General features: G+C 50.2%; 2 protein-coding genes across 2 annotated transcripts; both read left to right on the top strand.

Annotated features, from left to right (window-relative positions):
• Nucleotides 1-6,133: 6,133 nt before the first annotated feature.
• On the top strand, nucleotides 6,134-7,069 carry LOC136991838 (olfactory receptor 5G9-like). The gene has a single exon (XM_067295294.1). The coding sequence runs from the start codon at nucleotides 6,134-6,136 to the stop codon at nucleotides 7,067-7,069; it is 936 nt and encodes a 311-aa protein (XP_067151395.1).
• A 4,507-nt stretch (nucleotides 7,070-11,576) lies between these two features.
• Nucleotides 11,577-12,512, top strand: LOC136991837 (olfactory receptor 5J3-like). The gene has a single exon (XM_067295293.1). It carries the CDS (start codon nucleotides 11,577-11,579, stop codon nucleotides 12,510-12,512), a length of 936 nt encoding a protein of 311 aa, XP_067151394.1.
• Nucleotides 12,513-23,592: the final 11,080 nt, after the last annotated feature.

The raw sequence follows: 23,592 nt of genomic DNA, 5'->3' as shown, positions 1-23,592 counted from the left end.
CTCTGCTGGCAGACCTGCAGTCCTGGCAGGCAAGTCTGAGCCAGCAGTGTGCCCTGGCAGCGAGTGGAGCCTAGAGCATCCTGGGCCACGTGCACAGGAGCACAGCCAGGATGTGGAGGGCTGTGCTTATCCCCCTTTACTTGGCACTTCTTAGGCCATGTTTGGGTACCCTCTCCAGGTTTGGCCTCCCACAGCAAGAACGGTGTCAACAAACCTGAGCAAGTCTAGCAGGGACACCAAGACAGTCGGGGGTCTGAAGCACCCCACCTGTGAGAAGCAGCTGAGGGAAAAGTGCTTACTTAGCCTGGAGACCAGAAGGCCTTGGGAGGACCTAAGAGCAGCCTCACAGTGCCTACACACAGATTATCAAGAAGCCAAAGCCAGGCTCTGCTGAGGCGCACAGCAGAGAGATGAGGGACAGTGGTCATAAACCGAAATGGGGAGGTTTGACTGGATAGAAGACTGTTTTTCCCCCCAGAGGACAGTCGGGCACTGGAAGAGGGCCCAGCAAGGCTGTGCAGCCTCCATCCTTGGAGATTTTTCAAGCCTTGACTGGAGAGGGCCCTGCGCAATGTGATGTGAATTCAGTGTTGATCCTGCATTAAGGAGGAGGTTGGACTAGAGGCCTCCTGAGGTCCCTTCCCACCTGAGTCCATGATTAGTCTGATTCAGTGATCACCTACGAAGGGGCTGAAGAGCCAGGACCTTTGTGCAGGCCTCCCTGGATAGTGTGTGATGTGGAGACAGTAATGCTAAACTAGGCAACATGTTGAATGAGACATCCTGGGTTTTTCCAAGCATCCTTAAAATACCACCGCTGCTCTCTAGTGGCATGAGTGCAGCAGAGCAGCTCCTGAACATGTCTTAATGGTGGCACATGGTATGTTTTAGGTTGGACAAGGCTTTTCTTTCACAGGTGCTCTCAGGCAACTCATATGCATCCCTTCCCCAGCTGTTTGCAGCCACTGTCCATTCCCATCTGCAAGTGTATCACTGCCACCAGGGAGCCAAAGCATACTGCCTGAGAGTCCTCCTCAGCTGAGCTGAGGGTTAGATATCTGCCCTGCTTCCCACACTGAGGCCACAGGCACACAGAAGAGGAAGGAAGGAAGGAAGGAAGGAATGCTGCAGAAGAAAAGCACTAGCTGAAATGCCACTTGTGACGCTGGCAGGGCCGTACAGCCAGCCCTGCATTGGCATCCATCAGAAGAAAGGTTGCAGAAGGCAGCGATCTGCTTGGAGGATGAAAGTGGTCTCCCATGGCCAAGAGCATCTTGTGGGGAGCAGCCCCAGAGGAGATGAAGGGCTATGTGCTTGGCACCCGGTTCTCCAGCTGTGGTAGGGCTCCGGTGTGGGGCTGCCCCCGGGCCCTGGAGCAGTGATCAGGTGGCTCCCGTGGCCAGAGGTGCTCCACTAGTTGTGGTGTGTTAAGGGAGTCCCCAGACTGAGCTGGGCTGGGGCACACTGCTTCTGGAGAGAACACATATCTCCATTTTGCCCTCTATGTTCTCCACAGGTTGAACTATCAGTGGAGAACTGGACAAACTGTGGAGTGTGAGGTGCTGTGGGGAAAGCCAAGCTTGATCCTCTTAGAAATGAATGCATTTGTGAGCAGAAAGAAGCTCAGGTAAACTAGCCCAGAGGTAGGTGTTACCACCAGAGTTGGAGGTAAATCCCAGAAAGAAAGACTTAGTAACAACAAATGTAAACTCACTGAGTGTGAACTCAGAGACTCGGTAAAACAGTGTCCTGGTTGGGATTCACCCGCCTAACTGCAGGTGTTGAAAAGTTGTTTCTGTAAGTCTGGCCTTGCTGTCCAGGTGTCCTTAATCCTGTACAGTGAGAAATAGGTGCTTCTGATGAGTGATATGTCCTGCAGAGGTGTCCAAAGCTAGCCTGAGTCCTTGAAAAGACTAAGTAAAGAAGCTGATATGGCACCCTGCTGCGCAATTGTATGAGGAAGGGCAATATGAAACTGCAAGTTGTCTTCAAACTGGAGAAGGGAGAATGGTAGCAGATTGATTTCTGTATTTTGCTATGCTTTTTCTTTAACAGGTGCACGTTCAATTCAAGCAAAAATATTACACAAATAAAAGTAAATTTAATGTGACTGGCCATGACAGAGATGAACAGATTTCCTTCAATTGAGCCAGTAGTAAGAAGTTACTTGCATGTGTTTCTCCAGAAACACAGGAAGAAGTTGTTCTTCTGATTTACATCCTTCCACAGAAATGCATTGTCTCGTGTCTAGTTCTTCCCTGCAAAGTTAAGTGCATCAGTATAATGACTTATCGTCTGCAGGCATTATTTCTGATATGTTTGGGGGATTTGCCAAAACATTAGCTGCAGAGAGAAATCTCTGCATGATGCAAGCCCAGGTCCTCAGGGGAAGCTCGCTCTGTTTACCAGGTGCCCTGGAGAACCTCTGATAACTTATCCCATGAGTATGGGATGAGTGGGACATCATTCTGGTTTCACAGAGACCGACAGAGCCTATATTTGGACTTCCGCTCAGTCCTCACTGAGTGGGAGTCTGCCAATAGCTCGGGGAGACCACTGAACGGAGCAAACGTGAGTGAATTTCCGAGACAAAGAGATGCTGGATGGTGATGTGTTGACTGTCCTCATATGTCTCTGAGAAGAACTGGATAACTTTGTGCCTGGAGAAAATCCTCTGTCAGCACCTGGCTGATGATCCTACCTGCCTGTAGTTTCACTGGGACGGAGGAGAACTGTGAAGAACTGCAGGAGCGCCAATGTAAGGTAGGAAAATTTTTTTTGTCAGCTTGTCTTGCCTGTGGCACACTTTCAAAACGAACGCTGGCCAAATACCTCACCATTATTATTCACTTTTCAAAGTTTGTCTGAATCATTACAGTTTGTCTGTATCCAGATAAGAGGCACGACAGTTGGAGATTTCAGGTTCTGCTGAAAACTCTGGAAGACTAATGTATGTTAAGAGGATGAGGTCCTGCGAGCGGGGCGATTTTGGATCATAATTGTTGGAAATGCCTGTTCAGGTGTCAATGCCTGCCTCTGAACACCATTCCCTTAATCATGGGGATCTGAAAAACAGAGTATGTACTGACAAAAGGCACAGTATGCAAACATACTCCTCAGGTATACTTCACTGCATCCCACCAGGAGTTGCAGGAGGAGAGATGCACAAATGAGTGAGAGAACAAGCACGCCTACTGTAATGTACAAGAAGAGATTTGGGGGACTGATGAGACAGGATACCCCAAACCTAGCAGGTCCCCCTTGCCTCACCCAAACACACAACTATCCCTGGGTTGGTTACACTTACTTTTCACCACGGGATGACACGTCTGTAGAAGAGCATCTTCCCCACCAGTGCTACCCGGAGTCCAGGGGACAATGTACCGGGAAGCAGAGAGCACACCGACATCCAGGGCACACTTGGACACAGCTCTGCTAGGTGCTGGTGGTGTTTCAAGAGTGTGTCCCAGGCTGTTGTCAGGTCCAAGCTCACCTCACATCTGTATTGTTCCTGCATTATGGAAACAAGTCCAGATGGGTTTGGGAGGAACAGCAGAGGAACTTGCTAGAAGGAGAGTTTGAGCCCATACTCCCCACTTGCTTGGGCAGGTAGCTGTGTCAGGCAAGGAATGAGCACACCTGCCCAGGAAAAGCTTCTGCCTTGGCCTCCTCAGGATGTTGCTGACACCCGGGGGAAAGTTGGCTGGGCTCAAGAGCCCCGGCATGCATGGTGGAACAGGGCTTTGCCGGCAGCTCTGCTGCAGGTAGCTGGCCATGACCAGTGCTCCTGTGCAGACAGTACTGGACCCCGTCATGAAGGTGCAAAAGAGAATGTAGCTTTCTGTCACTCATGGCTGCTCCATCCTCCTGTTTCCTCCCCCCCACAAATTAAGTTGTCCTTATCTTTTTCAGGACCTTCACTTGAGGCTCACGTGGTATAACATCTGGAGTACTGTGTCCATTTCTGGGCTCCTTAGTAGAAGAGAGACATGGAAGTATCGGAGAGAGTCCAGCAAAGGGCTACAAAGATCATTAGGGGACTGGAGCTTCTCTCTTAGGAGAAAAGGCTGCGAGAGCTGGGCCTGTTCAGCCTGGAGAAGAGAAGACCGAGAGGGGATCTTATCAAGGTATACAAATATCTTAAGGGAGGGTGTCAAGACGATGGGGCCAGACTGTTTTCAGTGGTGCCCAATGACAGGACAAGAGGCAACGGGCACAAACTGAAACACAGGAAGTTCCATCTGACCGTGAGAAAAAACTTCTTCACTGTGAGGGTGACAGAGCACTGGAACAGGTTGCCCAGAGAGGTTGTGGAGTCTCCTTCTCTGGAGATATTCAAAAGCCGCCTGGACGCGATCCTGTGCAACGTGACCTAGGTGACCCTGCTTGAGCAGGGGGGGTTGGACTAGATGATCTCCAGAGGTCCCCTCCAGCCTCCACCAGTCTGTGATTCTGTGATGAAGGCCACCCGTTCTCACTAGGTATTCTTCAGCAGCACTCTTGTTTCAATGGTTATATGCACTCAGTGATATCCTAGATCACTCCTTCTTTGCCCTATGTGCAGATCTCTGTCCTGTGCGGAATCTTCACTGACTCTTGGGCATCCAACCTTTGTAAGTTTAGCTCTACACGGGTGTCTACTTTCCCTTTAAAAGCAGGAAGTGAGCAGCTACAGGTGATGATTTACCCCAAATGGCTAAGACCTTTCTTTGGAGGGGATGAACTGCTCTGCAAAAGTGCCTGACTCCAATTTATTTTAGCAAGCAACTCCTCAGGTAAGGGGAGAGCTTTGCAATGAAGAGGTTAGTGGAAGTGTAAGGCAAGCATTGTATCATGCCCTGCGTTGGAGGAACATGTAGGCATTCTGTTACCCATTGGAAAATCCTTTCTAAAGCCTATGAAAATGACAGCTTAAGGCATGCCTTAGTATTCTGAAACGGCATTTGAAGGGTACTACTACTACTAGAGAAGTAGTTTGCCATTGTATAATTAAGCTGAGAGTAGTCTCGCTTGACTGAGCACAGAAGTTTCTAATTAGATATGTTTCATCACATCTATATTATTTAACGACAGTTGGTTCTGGACTTCTAACGTAACAATAGATATTTTAGATGTCTGCTTGAGCACTTTCACATCAGCTGTGCAAAAGAGACCAAACCCCTGAACTGGAAAGGAAATGATTAAGGGGAGATTTACCTTAAGATTTACGCACCTTGGCAACCTTTGTCAAAAGGTCTTGCGTCAAAGGGTTAAAAGTGAAAGCGTCTAGCTGAAGGAGTTGTTTGGCGTGCACGATGGCGTGCAGGGAGGCAGCTGGCCTTGGGCTCCTTTTCGACATCTACCGAGCAAGCCTCAAAGCCCGAGCATTTCATTTAAACCTCTCCCATAGTCAAGCTACCCTCAGAGGATAAGTCTTCTTAATCTAAGAGAAATAGTTCGTAATAGGTCAGAAGAGCCAATCCTCTACACCGCCAGGAAAGCCAGAGGGCCACTTTGGCTCCAGCTTGTCTATAGTGTGGTAGTCCAATGAATCTCACTTCTAATGAAGGAAACAAGACCAGAAGGAGAGACTCTGCCTAGTCTGTAGAGAGATAAAGAGGCCAGTTTCCACCCTGAAAGCACAGGTGTCTTTCCCCAGAACTTTAAGTTCCAGGATGCCCTTCCGCTTTGTGATAGGACCTTGTTTTAACTGGAGCCTTGAGAGGGATCTGCTTAGGCACTGTAGCTGCTGCATCAAAATACAGGAAAACATGAACAAGGGTGCATGATCCCCAGCTGTCATCATTATATTTATGAAACATCTCATGAGCCCCCCAGAATCTGCATGTAGATACTGGATTTGTGCCTGGAAGGGAATCAGGGGTCACAGAACAGGTTGTGACACCCTGCTTTCTTTGTTGGATGCTTATGGAAAAGAATTTCTAAGAACTGCTGCGTTTTTTTCTTCTTCTTCCAAAGAGGTTACTGTCACTGCAAGAGAATAATCAGCAGTTCTTTTACTTTTTTCCTTTTCCATTTAACCTCAAAGGCAGTGTCATCTTTTCACATTGATATTTTGAAGTGGAAATTGCATCCAGCATTGTTTTCACCCTCTTCCTTCCAGGTCTCTCTGCAGCGATTAAGGACAGTACAGATGGCAGATGAGAACTGCACCAGGGTGACCCACTTCACCCTCACAGGACTCACAGAGCACCCACACCTGAAGCCCTTCCTCTTTGCCCTCTTCCTGGGCACCTACATGCTGACCCTAGTGGGAAACCTCGGCATCATCGTGCTGGTCAGGGTCAGCCCCCAGCTCCACACCCCCATGTACTTTTTCCTCAGTAACTTGTCCTTCTTAGACATTTGCTATTCCTGCACCATCAGCCCCAAAATGCTGTTGGACCTTTCAGAAAAACACAAAGCCATTTCTTTTGCTGGCTGCCTCATGCAGTTTTACTTCTATGCTGTTTTTGCCACGGCTGAGATCTATCTTCTGGCTGCCATGGCGTATGACCGCTACGTGGCCATCTGCAGCCCCCTGCTCTACAGGGTCGTCATGTCTCCTGGACTCTGCACGTGCCTGGTTGCTGGGTGCTACCTCGCTGGGCTGCTGAATGCCACCATACACACGAGCGGCTTGCTCCAGCTCTCCTTCTGTGGCCCTCACATCATCAATGACTTCTACTGTGATGGGCCCCCATTGTTTGTTCTCTCCTCCACTGACACATGGCTCAACGAGGTTGTGATGTTTGTGTTTGTGGGCTCCAACATGATCACCACCAACCTGCTGATCATCGCCTCCTACACCCGCATTGCGGTGACCATCGTGAGGATGCGCTCTGCTGCAGGCAGGCGCAAAGCCTGCTCCACCTGTGCCTCCCACCTAGCAACTGTCATGATGCTCTATGTGAGTTTTATCCTCATGTATCTACGGCCCAGCTGTAGTTCCGCAGTTGATGAAGATAAGTTGGCTTCAGTTTTCTCTGCAGTAGTGATCCCTTTTTCAAATCCTCTGATTTACAGCCTGAGAAACAAGGAGGTGAAGGCTGCTCTGAGGAGACTTCTGAGGAGGAGAATGTGCCCATGAAGATGAGTTGTTTTTTTTAAACCTTCATGCCTCTGTCTTATTCCTGCTAGGTGTCTTCCATGTTCAGTCAGGTGTGACCAGGTTGTGATCCCATCTAAAGTGTTCATAGGAGCAGGGCAGAGTGACTTTTCAGTGGGCTGGTGACCTTCATACTCAACATCTCACTCAGCAGCCTAAAAGTAAAGAGGAGGTAGCTTCTCCTCCTCCTCCTGCTCAGGGACACTGTTTCCCAAAGCACTGATCAGTACTACTGAGGATGTGTGCCTTCTTTAGCAAGTACGTAAGGGAGATGCAATGCATCATCTGAATTGCTACATGAGCTTACTTCCTGACTTCACAGCCACCACTAGTCTCCAGGGTCAACCATGCGGCCTCCACATTTCTTTGTGGTGATTGTTGTAGCCCTGAAGGATGCAGCTGGCATTGAGGAAAGGAACTTCTGGCTGCCAGGTGGGACTGCTCCTGCTCCTTCTGTCCCTAGAGAACATAACTTGGGGCACTTGCTCCTGAGAAGCAGCTTTGGGACTCAAAGACGCATGTGAAAACCAGCAGGGATTTTGCAGAGGGAAAGCCTGAGCTCCGTGTGAGCGATCAGAGATGACACGTCGTACTGGTGCTGCTGGTTGCAGCTGCCCAAGGCCCATGATGTGACTGCTGCTCTCCACTGATGGCCAGAGCTGTTGGCCGTGTGTGGCAGGAAGGCTTTTCTGCCCTGCGATTAGCTTCCATCACAGGCAGGACTGCAAAGTTGGACCTCTCCAGGAGGAGAGGGAAGAGAGTCTGATGGCACTGCTGTGGTGGGCTATAATTTATTAGGGAGAGCAACAGAGAGTTGTTCTTTCCTTCTCCAGGGCCCTGAAAGTGATGGTGGAACAGCCTGGAACAGCATTTGGGACAGGTTGCCCAGAGAGGTTGTGCAGTCTCCTTCCTTGGAGAGGTTCAAAAGCCATCTAGGCACAATCCTGGGCAGCGGGCTCTAGGTGACCCTGCTTGAGCAGCAGGGTTGGACCAGATGATCTCCAGAGGTCCCTTCCAACCTCAACCACTCTGTGATTCTGTGGGGGAGGTGATAACAACCCCTCCATCCTTTTTAGCAACAACTTTGCTTGTTTGTATTTTCCTTTCCAAGAGGTATCGTTGGACAGCGGACTTAGCCCACATACCTTCAGGCAGGCTTGTAGAGCAAAGGGGAATGCGTAATCCAAGCTGAATAGCCTGGAAAGGCATCAAAGCACCTGTGCCTTTCTTCGAGCACCTTTGGAAAACACTGGGCTATGTCACATTCCCAGAGCCAAGGAGAAAATCCCCTAAGCTTTTGGAAAAGGCGTGGCTACTGCCAAGTAACTAAAAGCCACAGCCTGACTTGTGCTTACACATGTGGTAGTACAGCAAGGTGCCAGGGCAGGACCTAGAGCGCTGGCACAGATCACCCAGGCTGCTTAAGTGGTCTGACACCTTCCCTGGCACAACTTTGGACCCTTCCTCCCACCCCAGCAGGATGAGCTCAGCTTGGGCGGTGGCATATGCTGGGACTGTTTGCTGTCGGTGGTTTGGAGCAGGCTGTGCTGTTTTGGCCTGCTCCCTCCGGCACAGTCCTGCACCATCCCAGGAGACCCAGCGCGGCTGCCCTCTGTCTGCATGCACTGCTGCCATGCCCCTGCCTGTGCTCTGCATATTGGGCCCATGCTATGAAACCCACCGTAGCTGGCTTTGTGAAGCCAGGCCACAGGCAGAACTATTCAAAATGGTCTATTCAAAGTGCCCAGGAGGGTATGCGTGGTGCTGGGAGGGGATGGTTGGCCTTGATGCAGGTGCAGGCAGCATAGGTGTTGGGGGCGGCTGACTGGAGAAAATCTCCCTTTTACCTGTGCAGAGGTACCATCTGCTGGAGGAAGGCGGCCAACTAACGATGGCCATGCAGTGATACGATCAGCTGAAAAAAAAAGGTGAATGGGGCCTCCATGCAGGTCCAGGACACGGACTGCCCTTTTGGTCCATTCTGCGCAGAGCTGAGCTGGATGTTCATCTGGGCAATAATTGCAAGAGTGCATAATCCCGGCCTAGGAGTCATGAGCCCATCAACTGCTCCTCCTCCTGCTCGGTCGTCATGGTCAGGGCTGAGCACTCAGCCCTGGTGTTGAGGGAAATTCCCCTGTCCCTGCTGTTGCTTTTGTCCTGTCCATAGCTCCAGTGAGCGTCAGGTTGCTTTGTAATGGTTGGTGCCTGGGGAAGGGAGAGGCATGGGCGTATTCTGCAGTGACACTGACCAGGCTGTAGAGAGTCAGGAGGTGTGTTCTGGGTGATGGGGGGAGAGGAGGAAAGAGGGAATCAGTCATGTCTTTGGCAGGGAGGGTCCTACAAATGCTGCTGGAGACAAAGCGGCGATGGCTGGGAAGCGCCTCTGCGTGGAGTCCTGCAATGTTGTTGTTCAGGTTACCTCCCACCTACACATGGCGTGGATGCGGCCACCCCCATCACATGTTTTCTGAAAAAGGCCAGCCCTGACAGGACATATACATAGCCATGTGCAGGCACATTGCCTTCCCAGACACCTTCCTCTCCCTGGCCCAGGCAGAGGAGGTGGCACCGTTTGTACTTCAAGCCCTCCAGACCTTGACTTTGAATCTCATTGCTGTTCCAAAGTGAGGTTTGCCACTGAAGGGAGTGACCAGCCCTGCACAAACATCTCTCTCTGCAGCCTGGTTAAGTATTATGTTGTGTAAGGCAAGAGCAGATGTTGCTTGGGTTGCTCATAGCCCACTGCCTGGCTCTGAGCGTGGACCCAAGGTCCTGCAGGAAGGCTGCGAGACCTTTTCTTTGCCCTGCTCAAAAACACTGCTGAAGAGCCGTAAGAGAGTCCATAAGCTAAAGCTGCATGAACGAAAACACGGACAGCAGTCAAACTTTTGAGATGGTGATGCTCTATTCAGGGGCCTAAGAGGAAGAATACTGACCTGAAATGTTACAAAACCTTGAGGGGAAAATCAGAAGAGCTGCCAGGAGGATGAAGGCTCAGCCCCTTCCCAGGGGTGAAAGATGCTGCATCTTCCCAGCCTGGCTGATGCCCACCTGGCCAGCAGCCTCAGTGGGATGGGGCAGGAGCACAGCAATGCTTACCTCAGTAGCCTGCTGGTCTGAGCTATCATCTTGTGTGTGCCTTAGCTAATAAATACTTGCTGTCTACTCTTAAGCTGTGTGTAACCTGCTTGCAGAGTCTTTGTGTGCATGGCAAAAGATGACCAAGCAAAACCAGCCCAGTAGAACATGGGTTATACTCATGCAAGGAACTGGTCGGCAGGACAGAAAAGCAAAGAGGAAATCTCCTGGATGCTGTTGGAGATTGAATCTCGGAATAAGAAAGCCCGTTCCCCGCTCAGCCTCTCAGGTGATACCCCCAGGAAGTCCTAGGCAGAGTGAAGAGAAATGAGGGGAACGAGCAGGAAAACCAGGGTCTGTGTGTGGGAGCGAGTGAAAGGCCTCAGAAGGGATCCCTTCCTCCTCTGCTGCCCAGTTACCTTTGGTGTCTCCAAGTCATAAGGTGAGCAACATGCATGCAGTTCAGCACGTCGAAGGGATAAGGCCGATGTGCCATGCGAACATTTTCTCTCCCTGAGAAGGAGTTTCTCTGAGTTTTAGATTTTGATATTACACTCAGTCTAAGGGGAAATGGCAGCTACCATGGGAAATGCAGAGGTGTTACTTAATTGCTTCTCCTCCTGCTGAGCTCCTGATGTGCTCCAGGGAGGCTGACCCAAGGCTACAAGTGTCTCATGTCCCTGTGCAGCATGCGCTAAAGCTTGAGGAGATGTTGCTGCTGCCCAGGTGTGTCCGGGAATCTTGTCTTTCACTCCACAGTCTCTTTACTCTGTTCCTGCTGCCATGGCTCTTGCTGAAATCCCGACACCGAGGTGGAAGTGGCAGCTGCAACATGCTTAGAGGAAACTCAGCACACGTTAACTAAAGCTTGTGTCTGCCTTTCACTCTACCTTGAAGTTCATTGAACTCTGATTCCTGCAACCAGTGAAAGGGACTGCAGGATAGAGTGCCTGGGGACCTGCACAGGTAAAGCTGCCTAACAAGACAAAGCAAGGGAAACCTCAGCAATGTTGAGCCTGCGAGAGAGAAAAACCAGGGGGAAGGGAGGTGATGTGTGTGCTGAGAAAACCTAGGGCTGTCCTCAAGGGTGTGAATCATCTCTTCCTAAGCTAGACAGCTGGAATATGTTGGAGGAATACACACTCAGGAGAGCCTATTTCTCTCACCTTGGATTAAAAAGACAGCCTGGACAATTAGGGCAGATGAATCGCTGTCAGTTTGTCAGATTACACTTGTGTTCACCAGAAGACATTTGCATGTATGGATTGTCCACGCCTTCTGCTCACGCTGCCTCAGATACTGAGAGAGCTTTCTCAAGGTGGACAACAGTGAGGATGTTAACACAAATTTCTCTCACTTCTTTGCTCTGTCTTCCTTCCACGTCTCTCTGCAGCAATTAAGGACAGTACAGATGGCAGATGAGAACTGCACCAGGGTGACACACTTCACCCTCACAGGACTCACAGAGCACCCACAGCTGAAGCCTGTCCTCTTTGCCCTCTTCCTGGGCACCTACATGCTGACCCTAGTGGGAAACCTCAGCATCATCGTGCTGGTCAGGGTCAGCCCCCAGCTCCACACCCCCATGTACTTTTTCCTCAGTAACTTGTCCTTCTTAGACATTTGCTATTCCTGCACCATCAGCCCCAAAATGCTGTTGGACCTTTCAGAAAAACACAAAGCCATTTCTTTTGCTGGCTGCCTCATGCAGTTTTACTTCTATGCTGTTTTTGCCACGACTGAGATTTACCTTTTGGCTGCCATGGCGTATGACCGCTATGTGGCCATCTGCAGCCCCCTGCTCTATGGGATCATCATGTCTCCTGGACTCTGCACGTGCCTGGTCACCGGGTCCTACCTTGCGGGGATGCTGAATGCCATCATACACACAAGCACCTTGCTCCAGCTCTCCTTCTGTGGCCCTCACGTCATCAATAACTTCTACTGTGATGGGCCCCCATTGCTTGTTCTCTCCTCCACTGACACATGGCTCAACGAGGTTGTGATGATTGTGTTTGTGGGCTTCAACATGACCACCACCAACCTGCTCAGCATCGCCTCCTATGCCCGCATTGCAGTGACCATTGTGAGGATGCGCTCTGCTGAAGGCAGGCGCAAAGCCTGCTCCACCTGTGCCTCCCACCTAGCAGCCATCACCATCTTCTACGTATCTGCTGCTTTCAATTACATGCAACCCAGTTCAATGAACTCCACGGAGAGCAAGAAAATTTCATCCATCTTTTATAGCATTATAGTCCCCATGCTGAACCCCTTGATTTACAGTCTGAGGAACAAGGAGGTGAAGCATGCCACAATCAATATTATCAGGAGGAAAGTGTACTTCTGAAAGGCATTCTCATTTTATATGGTTTTCCTTAGTTTTTCTTCTTTGGAAAGAGAATGTTTCACGCATGTTTCTGAGATTGCTGCTTCCAAAACTGTTTGAAACCTCACAGATCAGGACTGGAGAATTAATTAGCCATCCCTCAGACTGATTGTGCCCACTGACATAGCTACATCTTTCTTGTCTGAAGAACAAGCTTCTTCTCCAGTTACTCTATTCCCCACACTGTCACAGTTATACTGCCACTGTGCAAAACGGCAAAAGGTGAGTTTATGAGCTGGAGATGGTGATGCTGTGGATCTGCACACAAAATCACAGAAGGGTTAAGGTTGGAAGGGACCTCTGCAGCTGTCTAGTCCAAGCCCTCTGCTTAGAGCAGGATCAGCTACAGTGGGTTGCTCAGGACTGTGTGCAGTCGGGCTTTGAATAGCTGCAAGGATGCAGACTCCACAACCTCTCTGGGCACCCTGTTCCAGTGTGTGACCACCCTCACCATCAACACTTTTTTCTTATGTTTAAATAGCATTGCCTGTATTTCATTTTGTCTTTTCACTGCGCACCACCGAGAAGAGTCTGGCTCCATCTTCCCTACCTCCCCCCATCAGGTATTTCTATACATTGACAAGATCCCCCTTGAGCTTTCTCCTCTCAAAGCTGAACAGTCCCAGCTCTCTCAGCCTCTCCTCACAGCAAAGATGCTCCAGTCCCTTAATCACCTTCACAGCCCTTTGCTGGACTCGTTCTAGGAGCTCCATGTCTCTCTTGTACTGGGGAGCCCAGACCTGGACACAGCACTCCAGGCTTTATGGGAGAAATGTCTTTTCACAGGCCCTCTTAAAGTATAGGAACGTTGAAATTCCCCTCAAAGCTTTTTCATCTGCTTTGCACCATCTCTTTTAGCCTGTTAGCCAAAACTATTTGTTTCTATTTTCCAATTTTGTCAAGCAGTCTCACCATGTTTCCAGAATGCCTATGCTGAGTGAACGGGAGTTTGAAGGTACAGTGTTCAATGAAGACTATTTAAAAGCTGTGATATAATGTAAACCTCAATGAATGATGAACAAGCTTATGTTACATTTCTATATCTGAATAGTTTGAGGCTGAATCATGAAGTGTTGTGCTATCTGATTTGCTGACCACCACTATCCTCCTAGGATATTAAAGGTATAACTTCATATCCTTGGACTGACTATACTCTTCTGTATGTATAAAGAACACATTAAATGAGCCTTTCAAATTCATATTCTGAGTCTTCCCTTAAAGTAAGTTTTTTTCTCTAGATTATATTGAGAGCCAGAGGCACCTTTCCATTTCCTGCGCTCAGCATGGAATATGAAACCGTGGCTGAGTACAAAACTGGGGGTTCTGAGCTGAAGTTAATGATTTCTTTATTTCCTCCTGCGCACTGCTTTCTCTATAGGTATGCTGACTTTCACTTGCCATCTTCCTGCCCAGCACCTTCTTGTGCGTGGCTTCTTTGAGAGCCCCTCGGGGTGCAGGTCCCTGCCTTGTGCTCTGTGTTTCTTGACTCTCCCCATGCCCACGCTGGTTAGCTCTGGATCACATTGCGGAGTGGTCCTGCAGCATGCGCCATACACCCCTGCTACAGAACACAGAGCTGGAAATCATGTGCTGACCTCAATCACCACCAAGGAAATCAAAGCTTTTTAAAATTGTCAAGCAGAGAAACCGAGGGGACGGTTGTTTGTCCCCCTGCAAGGCTCACACCACTTCCCTTTTCCTTCTCCGTCCCTTGGCTGTGGTGGTGCAGGCATCACTCTGGACTCAGGTGCCAACCTGTGTGTCCTGAATGCTGGCGGGCCCTCCGCATGCAGCTGCTGGGGGAACTGGTCCCCATTATCCTGTCAGGGCTTGAGGGCTCACCTGCATCCTTGCCGAGACCGACAGAGGCATCGCTGGCAGACCCTGCCTCGCGGACAGGGGAACATCGCCTGCCCCTGGTAGCACTGCCCGTGCACCAAGCGTGTGGCTCAGCTGGACACACGCTACCTTGCCATCTGATGGGTAGGGCCTGATGACCCAACTTGAAGGGACTACATAATCTCTGCTGACTCAGGCAGACGGTGCAATGCCATGAAGTTCTCTAAGAGAAACCATGTGCTAATGTCCCCTTTGAGTCTGAGGTGGGAGGTTATCGACTCCCTGAAGGCTGCCAAGATGTGGGCCTGCATGAATAGCTGAATTCACTTGGACTAGCAGTGCTTTCATATCATTCAGCGTTTTTTAACATGTTAACCAATTTAATAGCACATCCATTTGAAGTGTGGTTAAGCAGCTGCACATCTCAGAGAGATGCAAGGCTGCACCAGCAGTCAGCCCTGTGTTGGAGAGGACTATGGTTTGACATGCATTGAAGAGGGAGGGGCAGGAATCGCAGGCGGGAAAAGCCTGGCATTGCTGCACATCAAGGCCTGCTTTTGCTGATAGAGCTGGCCGTGGAGGAGGCCACCTCACAGACTTCAGTCCCTCAAGCAGCAGAAAGCAACTAAGAACCACCAGCACAGTTAGCATCCATGAGCTGGGGTAGTAGCACTGTTTGAGTCAGGGCCCTGAAAGCAATAATAGGCCTTGATGGCCCTGAAGAGCCTCACCTGGACCTCCACCCAGCCCATAGCCTAGGACCTCATTTAAGCTCAGCCCAGGGGTTTGAGCCCTTCTCTGAGATGTTTGGTAGGCATGACTGGCTCCTGCCTTGTCTCTTGGATTGGCCTCAGACCTGCACTGCAGGTAGCTTCCCTCCTAGATGGACCCTTGGAACATACATTGTGGCTGGTCTCTGGACCTGCCTGGTCTCCTTTTGCTCCTGATGGGAGGCCCTGGATGGACTCCGCACCTGCTTCTTCACTTGTGGTGCCTGGGGCTGCTGATGGGCCCTATTACTGGCCCCTGATGCTTGCTTCTAGTGTGTTGGGGGTCTCCTTCATGCTGAGTTTTCTAGCTCTCCATGCTGCAGCCCCTGTGAGGCCCCAAGCACCTGCTGCAAGGTGCTAGGTGACTTCTGCCAACCCTTGGTGGCCAGGGGAAGCTGCCTTCTCAGCTGCTGGTGGCAAGCTGCATGGACTTGGACCTCTGGTGGTAACCTCCGTACCAAAGGAGTGGAGGACTGGCGAGGCATATGCCAACGTACTGACCCGTAAGCTCCCTAACCACAGGCTTCAGGGCCGAGGTAGTTGTGACAAACCAAACAGCTTTAGAAGTGCTCGTTGCCATTAACAAAGAAGAAAGTTTCCTTCTTGATAGTCTCTCTGAGGTTGTCCCGCAGTGGCTTGTTAGGAAGAATGAGGTAAGGTGAGTGTGAGCTCTCCAAGAAGGTTTCAGGGTCATTAGGGACTTTCTTCCTAATGCCCAGAAGGGCTTGTTAAGCTGATGACTCCTGGAAGGCTGGCTGGCTGGCCCCCAGAGTGAGCTGCTTGTTTTGGGAAGCAGAACAGTGCCATTTGTGGCAGAAATAGATTTAACCTAGCCTAGCGGCCTAGCGTAGCCTAGGTGATGAGAGCTTGGAGTTCAGGCCAGCCGAGAGGCTTCCAGTGGGTCAAGCTTCAACTCTTCCCTCTGCCTGCTGGTGGACAAGGCCTCTCATTTGGTCTCCTTAAAGAATAAGGCATCTCTGGTTCTCACTACACGTACAGTTCATATGCATTTGTTGGCATTTGCTAATCAGATGCTTCATCTTTGCCTGTTTTTCACTCCATAGAAAATCAAATAAAAACTTGAGAAGTCCTTTAGATATTGTGGGAGCCTGGGTTGGTCAAGGAGAGGCTCGTGTCTAGCTCTGGCTGTGCTCCCCCTTTTCTGCCTTACCCTGTATTTGTACATAGCTGCTAAAGGCCTCATCTGTCCTAGGGGCTTTGACTGTTTCAGGGGAGTCTGTGGGAGATGTGGGTTTCTCCAGTACCTAGGCCAGTACATAAGTACGAAGGACAGGCTGAAAAGCACCAGCTTGTTGGTGCGGGTGTGCGAGGAGGAGCAGGGGATCACTGTGGGGATATCGCAGAAGAAGTGACTGATCACACTGGGCTTGCAGAAGCGTATCTGGAAAGCAAGGCTGCTATGTGTCACGGCATTCACGATCCCCACCATGTAAGGGCCAACTATCAGCTGGGCACAGATTTTGGGTACATGATGACAGTGTAGAGCAGAGGTTTGGAAATGGCCACGTATTGGCCACGTAGCGGTCCTAGGCCATCGCTGCCAGGAGGTGACACTTGGTAGGCACAAAGAGGCTGAAGAACCACATGTGCGTGGCTCACTGCAGAAGTGAAATGGCTTTCTGCTGAGCAAAGAAATTGGCCAGCACCTGGGGGGTGACCACGGAGGAGCAGCAGAGGTCTACAAGGGACAGGTGACTGAGGAAGAAGTACGTGGGGGTGTGAAGTTGAGGGTCAACCCCAATTAGAAAGATCATCCCAAGATTCCCCACTAATGTGATGACGTAGCTCACCAGGAAAACCAAGAAAAGGGGAATCTGTGTGGAGGGTCATGACAGGGTTAAGTTGGAGGAAAGTTGCACACCGTGGGAAAAGGGGAACAGGGGAAACTGTTGCTAGCTCGAACAAAGAAGGGTCTGAACAGGGGCAAGTATACCCAAGGACACTGGTGCAGCTGGGAATGATACATCTTGAGAAAGTACAGATAAACCAGCAAAAGCCAGTGGGAACCAAGGCTAAGAACAAGTCAGTGTTTCTCCAACAAAGAAGCAAACAAGACATGATCACTGCGTGCGTGATTGGTGCAATGATTGGCTACCTGTGACATAATCTGCATAATGATTGGCTTAGCAAAGTGTATCTGTGAGTTGCTGAAGTAGCTAACTTTTTAGTATAAATATGTGTCAGAATAAACAATAAATGTCTCAGGACGCAAACCTTCCTGAGTCCGTGCCATTCATCTGCCACAAATCTGCAGTTCCAGGCAGTCTGAAAAACCCTCAGGAATGAACTCTATTGCTTCTGCGCAGTTTTCTACCATCCCTTCTTCCCAGCCTGAGTGAAGAAAGAAAAAGCCAGGAGAGGGGCTAGTGTTAGATAGCTCGGTAGCCATGCCCTGGTAGTCCTAGGAGATAATCTCATGGGGCTGGTGATTGCTTTTGGGCAATGCTTGTGGGCAGCTCTAGCAAATCCTTCTTTTCAGGAGCTAATCCAGCTCCGTTCAGGCATTAGTTGCTTGCCACTTCCTTTCTTACTGCAGAGTTCAAATCAGCTGTGCTGTGCTGGGTGGTCAAAATGTCTCCTTGTCAGATGGTGTCCAGAACCGATAAATGATGTTTAGAAAAAGGTCGTTTATTGGGGAGAGAGGTGCCCGCCTGCCCGGGGAGAGGCTCTGGAGGAAGGAAGGGGGGCTGCTGGCTCTGGGAGGGACTGAGCATGCATTTGGGGAGACGGCTGGCTCAGGGGGAGCTGGCTGGGGGTGGCAGGGAAGCAGACTTGAAGCTCCAGGAAAAGAGGAAGCCTTTCCAAGGTCTCTGGAGAGCCTGAGGGATCTGTGGACTCCAAGAAGGTGTGAAATCTACCTGGAGTGGAGACACGGGCTGGTAGAAGGCGTTTGCCCTGCAAGACTGCTATGATGGGCACTAAAGGTGTGTTCAAGCCCTCCCTCACCCAGCGCGGCTCGACTCCCCCAGCCACCTAGTTTGCTTGTTTCACATCAGTATCTTTGCACTCCTACAGAGAAAAGCTTTCAGGACTGGAGCCTTTGGTGTCCATCACTGTGCTCTTTCCAGGCGAGAGCAGGGAAGATGGCAGTCCCAACTCAAGGCTCGCGGTTATTCATATTGTTCCTTGTGAGTTCGCAATCAGTCTCAACTTACAGTTTAGAAAATCTGTGCTAGTGGAGACCTTGAGAGATCACCTAAGCCATCCCCTGACCTAGGACCAGTGCAGCCTGGCAGATGCTCTCCTGCGGCTTGAGGGCTCAGCCAGCTGCCCCAGCAACATCGCTGCACAGTCACAGGCTGATCACCAGTTGGGAGCTTCCCTGTTACAGGCGATGAAGCCCTCCTTGCCATTTGGAATAAGAAATCAAGAGTAGGAGTAGAATTTCTGCCTTCTCTTCCTTTGAATGGGCAGCTTCAGTGTTGCCTTACCCTGCCTGTTGCGCAGGGTGAGGCACCCCACCAAACACGTGCTGGGCCAAGCAGCTGCAGAGCTACCCTGATCTTCAGCTTTTCACTGGCGCGATTTCTCATGGAAACCCAAAGTCCTTTTGGTCTGCTTGCCCCACTGTCCTCTGACCACGAGGAACCTCTTTTGTCCCAAATCCTCTCCCTGGGAGAAGAGAGTTATCCTGGCACTATGCATCTCTTAAAAAAAAAAAAAAAAAGTTCCTGTGTGTTTTGAAAGGATGGTCCTTTCAGTTAAGCTTACTGTGCTGGGGGACATGATTATCGCCTTGTTTTCACTTCTGTGTAATAGAGGAGCACATTGCTGGGGAATGGTGGACTCTGTGATGCTGGACCAATACCTCTGCTTTGCAAGTGTCCCAGCGACCTCAGTTTTGATTGCAAGGTCTGTTCTGCCTTAGCTTATCCTCAGGGTAGTGGGAAGAATGCTAGGGGACTTGGTTCCTTTCCATCTGTACACATATACATATGTACATTTGCCTCTCTTTATATGTATATATATATGTGTGTGTGTGTGTGTGTGTAATCAAGACGAAACACTGAAAAGTGCATTTCTATTGGACGCAGCATGAAGTTTATTCGTTTGCAATTTACTTAAGCCATTTAAAATAAAGATCAATCTTTAAATGAAAGGTGCCTTTTCATAATGCAGATGAAAAGGTCCAAGCGTATGTGCCAAGATGGTATACTTCCACGTCCGACAAAAAACATTGCTTTCTGAACTGGTCAAAATGTTTCTGTTTAATGCCTTCTCTATCCCTCCTGGGATGGCATTCATTGTGCATTTTAGTGCCCTGAGGGCAGCAAGGGGGCATAATAGCCCTGAGGAGCCTCACCTGGAGCCCCACTCACACCACCCCTTGCCCATGGCCCAGGAGCCCTGTTTAAGCTCAGCCCAGGGCCTTCAGCTTCTTCCTGAGCTATGCTGTAGGTGTGCTTGTCTCCAGCCTGGTCTCTGACTCCTGGGTGGACCTCAGACCTGCACCATAGGTCGCCTCTGGATGGGCCCCAGACCTGGCTCCTTGCTTGCCGTGCCTGGGGCTGTCAAGGGAGCCTGTTGCCAGCCCCAGGCTCTGCCTGCTGGGTCTGTGCCTGTGGGTCTGTGTCCCCATGGGGAGGTCCTGCCTTTGCTGAGGTCCCAGCTGGCTCTTGCTGCTCCCCAAAGTTTTGTCCTGGAGCTGTCCTGTTTTAGATTGTTGTTAATGCATGGAGGAGATGGAGTGCACCGTCGTCAAGTGTGTGGGTGATGCCAAACTGTGGGGCTGGACCAGCTGATATGCTTGTGGGCAGGGTGGCTGTGCAGAGGGACCTGGGCAGGCTGGGGGAATGGGCCACTGGGAACCTCATGAACTTCAGCAGGGACAAATGATAAGTGCTGTGCCTGTGACAGACTGGTGTGTGCTGGGGAGCATCTCTGCTGGGAGACCTGCAGTCCTGGCAGGCAAGCCTGAGCCAGCAGTGTGCCCTGGCAGCGAGTGGAGCCTAGAGCATCCTGGGCCACGTGCACAGGAGCACAGCCAGGATGTGGAGGGCTGTGGTTATCCCCCTTTACTTGGCACTTCTTAGGCCATGTTTGGGTACCCCCTCCAGGTTTGGCCTCCCACAGCAAGAACGGTGTCAACAAACCTGAGCAAGTCTAGCAGGGACCCCCAAGACAGTCGGGGTCTGAGGCACCCCACCTGTGAGAAGAAGCTGATGGAAAAGTGCTAACTTAGCCTGGAGACCAGAAGGCCTTGGGAGGACCTAAGAGCAGCCTCACAGTGCCTACACGCAGGTTATCAAGAAGCCAAAGCCAGGCTCTGCTGAGGCGCACAGCAGAGAGATGAGGGACAGTGGTCATAAACCGAAATGGGGAGGTTTGACTGGATGGAAGACCGTTTTCCCCCCAGAGGACAGTCGGGCACTGGAAGAGGGCCCAGCAAGGCTGTGCAGCCTCCATCCTTGGAGATTTTTCAAGCCTTGACTGGAGAAGGCCCTGTGCAATGTGATGTGAATTCAGTGTTGAAAACCTGCATTAAGGAGGAGGTTGGACTAGAGGCCTCCTGAGGTCCCTTCCCACCCGAGTCCGTGATTAGTCTGATTCAGTGATCACCTACGAAGGGGCTGAAGAGCCAGGACCTTTGTGCAGGCCTCCCTGGATAGTATGTGATGTGGAATCAGTAATGCTAAACTAGCCAACATGTTGAATGAGACGTCCTGGGATTTTCCAAGCATCCTTAAAGTACCACCACTGCTCTCCATGAGTGCATGAGAGCAGCATGAGTGCAGCAGAGCAGCTCCTGAACATGTCTTAATGGTGGCACATGGCATGTTTTAGGTTGGACACCTTTTCTTGTGAGCAGAGGGAACCTCAGGTAAACTAGCCCAGAGGTAGGTGTTGCCTCCAGAATTGGAGGTAAATCCCAGAAAGAAAGACTGTGCTTTTTCTTTAACAGGTGCACGTTCAATTCAAGCAAAAATATTACACAAATAAAAGTAAATTTAACGTGACTGGCCATGACAGAGATGAACAGATTTCCTTCAATTGAGCCAGTAGTAAGAAGTTACTTGGATGTGTTTCTCCAGAAACACAGGAAGAAGTAGTTCTGATTTACATCCTTCCACAGAAATGCATTGTCTCGTGTCTAGTTCTTCCCTGCAAAGTTAAGTGCATCAGTATAATGACTTATCGTCTGCAGGCATTATTTCTGATATGTTTGGGGGATTTGCCAAAACATTAGCTGCAGAGAGAAATCTCTGCATGATGCAAGCCCAGGTCCTCAGGGGAAGCTCGCTCTGTTTACCAGGTGCCCTGGAGAACCTCTGATAACTTATCCCATGAGTATGGGATGAGTGGGACATCATTCTGGTTTCACAGAGACCGACAGAGCCTATATTTGGACTTCCGCTCAGTCCTCACTGAGTGGGAGTCTGCCAATAGCTCGGGGAGACCACTGAACGGAGCAAACGTGAGTGAATTTCTGAGACAAAGAGATGCTGGATGGCGACGTGTTGACTATCCTCATATGTCTCTGAGAAGAATTGGATAACTTTGTGCCTGGAGAAAATCCTCCATCAGCACCTGGCTGATGATCCTACCTGCCTGTAGTTTCACTGGGACAGAGGAGAACTGTGAAGAACTGCAGGAGCACCAATGTAAGGTAGGAAAATTAAGGCTCTTGGTAAGGAACTACTGATAAAGAATGCAGCAAAGATGCAAACGAAGAGGTGGGAAATGGCAGGGCACATGGAATAATGCTTTTACACATGGTGTCGGATTAACCTTACTAGACCTGTGCTGCTCACTAGAATTCACGAGCAGGAAGAATGTCATAGTGGACAAGCAACACGGCTAAGGGGGATTCTTAGTTTAGCACTGTGTTTAAGTCAGGTGCTAAAGTTAATTTTTTCCACGTCCCAGAATAAGGCAGAACCTTTGTCAGCTTGTTTCGCCCGTGGCACGCTTTCAAAATGAGCGCTGGCCAAATAGCCCACCATTACTATTCACTTTTGAAAGTTTGTCTGAATCATTACAGTTTGTCTGTATGCAGGTAAGAGGCATGGCAGTTGGAGATTTCCGGTTCTGCTGAAAACTGTGGAAGACTAATGTATGTTAAGAGGATGAGGTCCTGCGGGTGGGGCGATTTTGGATCATAATTGTTGGAAATGCCTGTTCAGGTGTCAATGCCTGCCCCTGAGCACCATTCCCTTAATCATGGGGATCTCAAAAACAGAGTATGTACTGACAAAAGGCATAGTATGCAAACATACTCCTCAAGTGTACTTCACTGCATCCCACCAGGAGCTGCAGGAGGAGAGATGCACAAATGAATGGGAGAACAAGCACGCCTACTGTAACGTGCAAGAAGGGATTTGGGGGACTGATGAGACAGGATACCCCAAACCTAGCAGGTCCCCCTTGCCTCACCCAAACACACAACTATCCCTGGGTTGGTTACACTTACTTTTCACCACGGGATGACACGTCTGTAGAAGAGCATCTTCCCCACCAGTGCTACCCGGAGTCCAGGAGACAAAGTACCGGGAAGCAGAGAGCACACCGACATCCAGGGCACACTTGGACACTGCTCTGCTAGGTCCTGGTGGTGTTACAAGAGTGTGTCCCAGGCTGTTGTCAGGTCCAAGCTCGCCTCACATCTGTATTGTTCCTGCATTATGGAAACAAGTCCAGATGGGTTTGGGAGGAACAGCAGAGGAACTTGCTAGAAGGAGAGTTTGAGCCCATACTCCCCACTAGCTTGGGCAGGTAGCTGTGTCAGGCAAGGAATGAGCACACCTGCCCAGGAAAAGCTTCTGCCTTGGCCTCCTCAGGATGTTGCTGACACCCAGGGGAAAGTTGGCTGGGCTCAAGAGCCCCGGCATGCATGGTGGAACGGGGCTTTGCCGGCAGCTCTGCTGCAGGTAGCTGGCCATGACCAGCGCTCCTGTAGACAGTGCAGACAATCCTGGACCCCAGCAGGAAGGTGCAAAAGAGAATGTAGCTTTCTGTCACTCATGGCTGCTCCATCCTCCTGTTTCCTCCCCCCCACAAATTAAGTTGTCCTTATCTTTTTCAGGACCTTCACTTGAGGCTCACGTGATATAACATCTGGAGTACTGTGTCCATTTCTGGGCTCCTTAGTAGAAGAGAGACATGGAAGTATCAGAGAGAGTCCAGCAAAGGGCTATGAAGATCATTAGGGGGGGACTGGAGCTTCTCTCTTAGGAGAAAAGGCTGCGAGAGCTGGGCCTGCTCAGCCTGGAGAAGAGAAGACCGAGAGGGGATCTTATCAAGGTATACAAATATCTGAAGGGAGGGTGTCAAGACGATGGGGCCAGACTGTTTTCAGTGGTGCCCAGTGACAGGACAAGAGGCAACGGGCACAAACTGAAACACAGGAAGTTCCATCTGACCGTGAGAAAAAACTTCTTCACTGTGAGGGTGACAGAGCACTGGAACAGGTT

This window comes from Apteryx mantelli, chromosome 4 (genome assembly GCF_036417845.1).
Source record: "Apteryx mantelli isolate bAptMan1 chromosome 4, bAptMan1.hap1, whole genome shotgun sequence".
NCBI classification, from domain to species: Eukaryota; Metazoa; Chordata; class Aves; order Apterygiformes; family Apterygidae; genus Apteryx; species Apteryx mantelli.
This window is presented reverse-complemented; position numbering and strand designations above follow the sequence as displayed.

Bases quoted from the DNA above. Each gene is read 5' to 3' on its own strand.
- LOC136991838 (XM_067295294.1), top strand. From the start codon at position 6,134: ATGGCAGATGAGAACTGCACCAGGGTGACCCACTTCACCCTCACAGGA.
- LOC136991837 (XM_067295293.1), top strand. From the start codon at position 11,577: ATGGCAGATGAGAACTGCACCAGGGTGACACACTTCACCCTCACAGGA.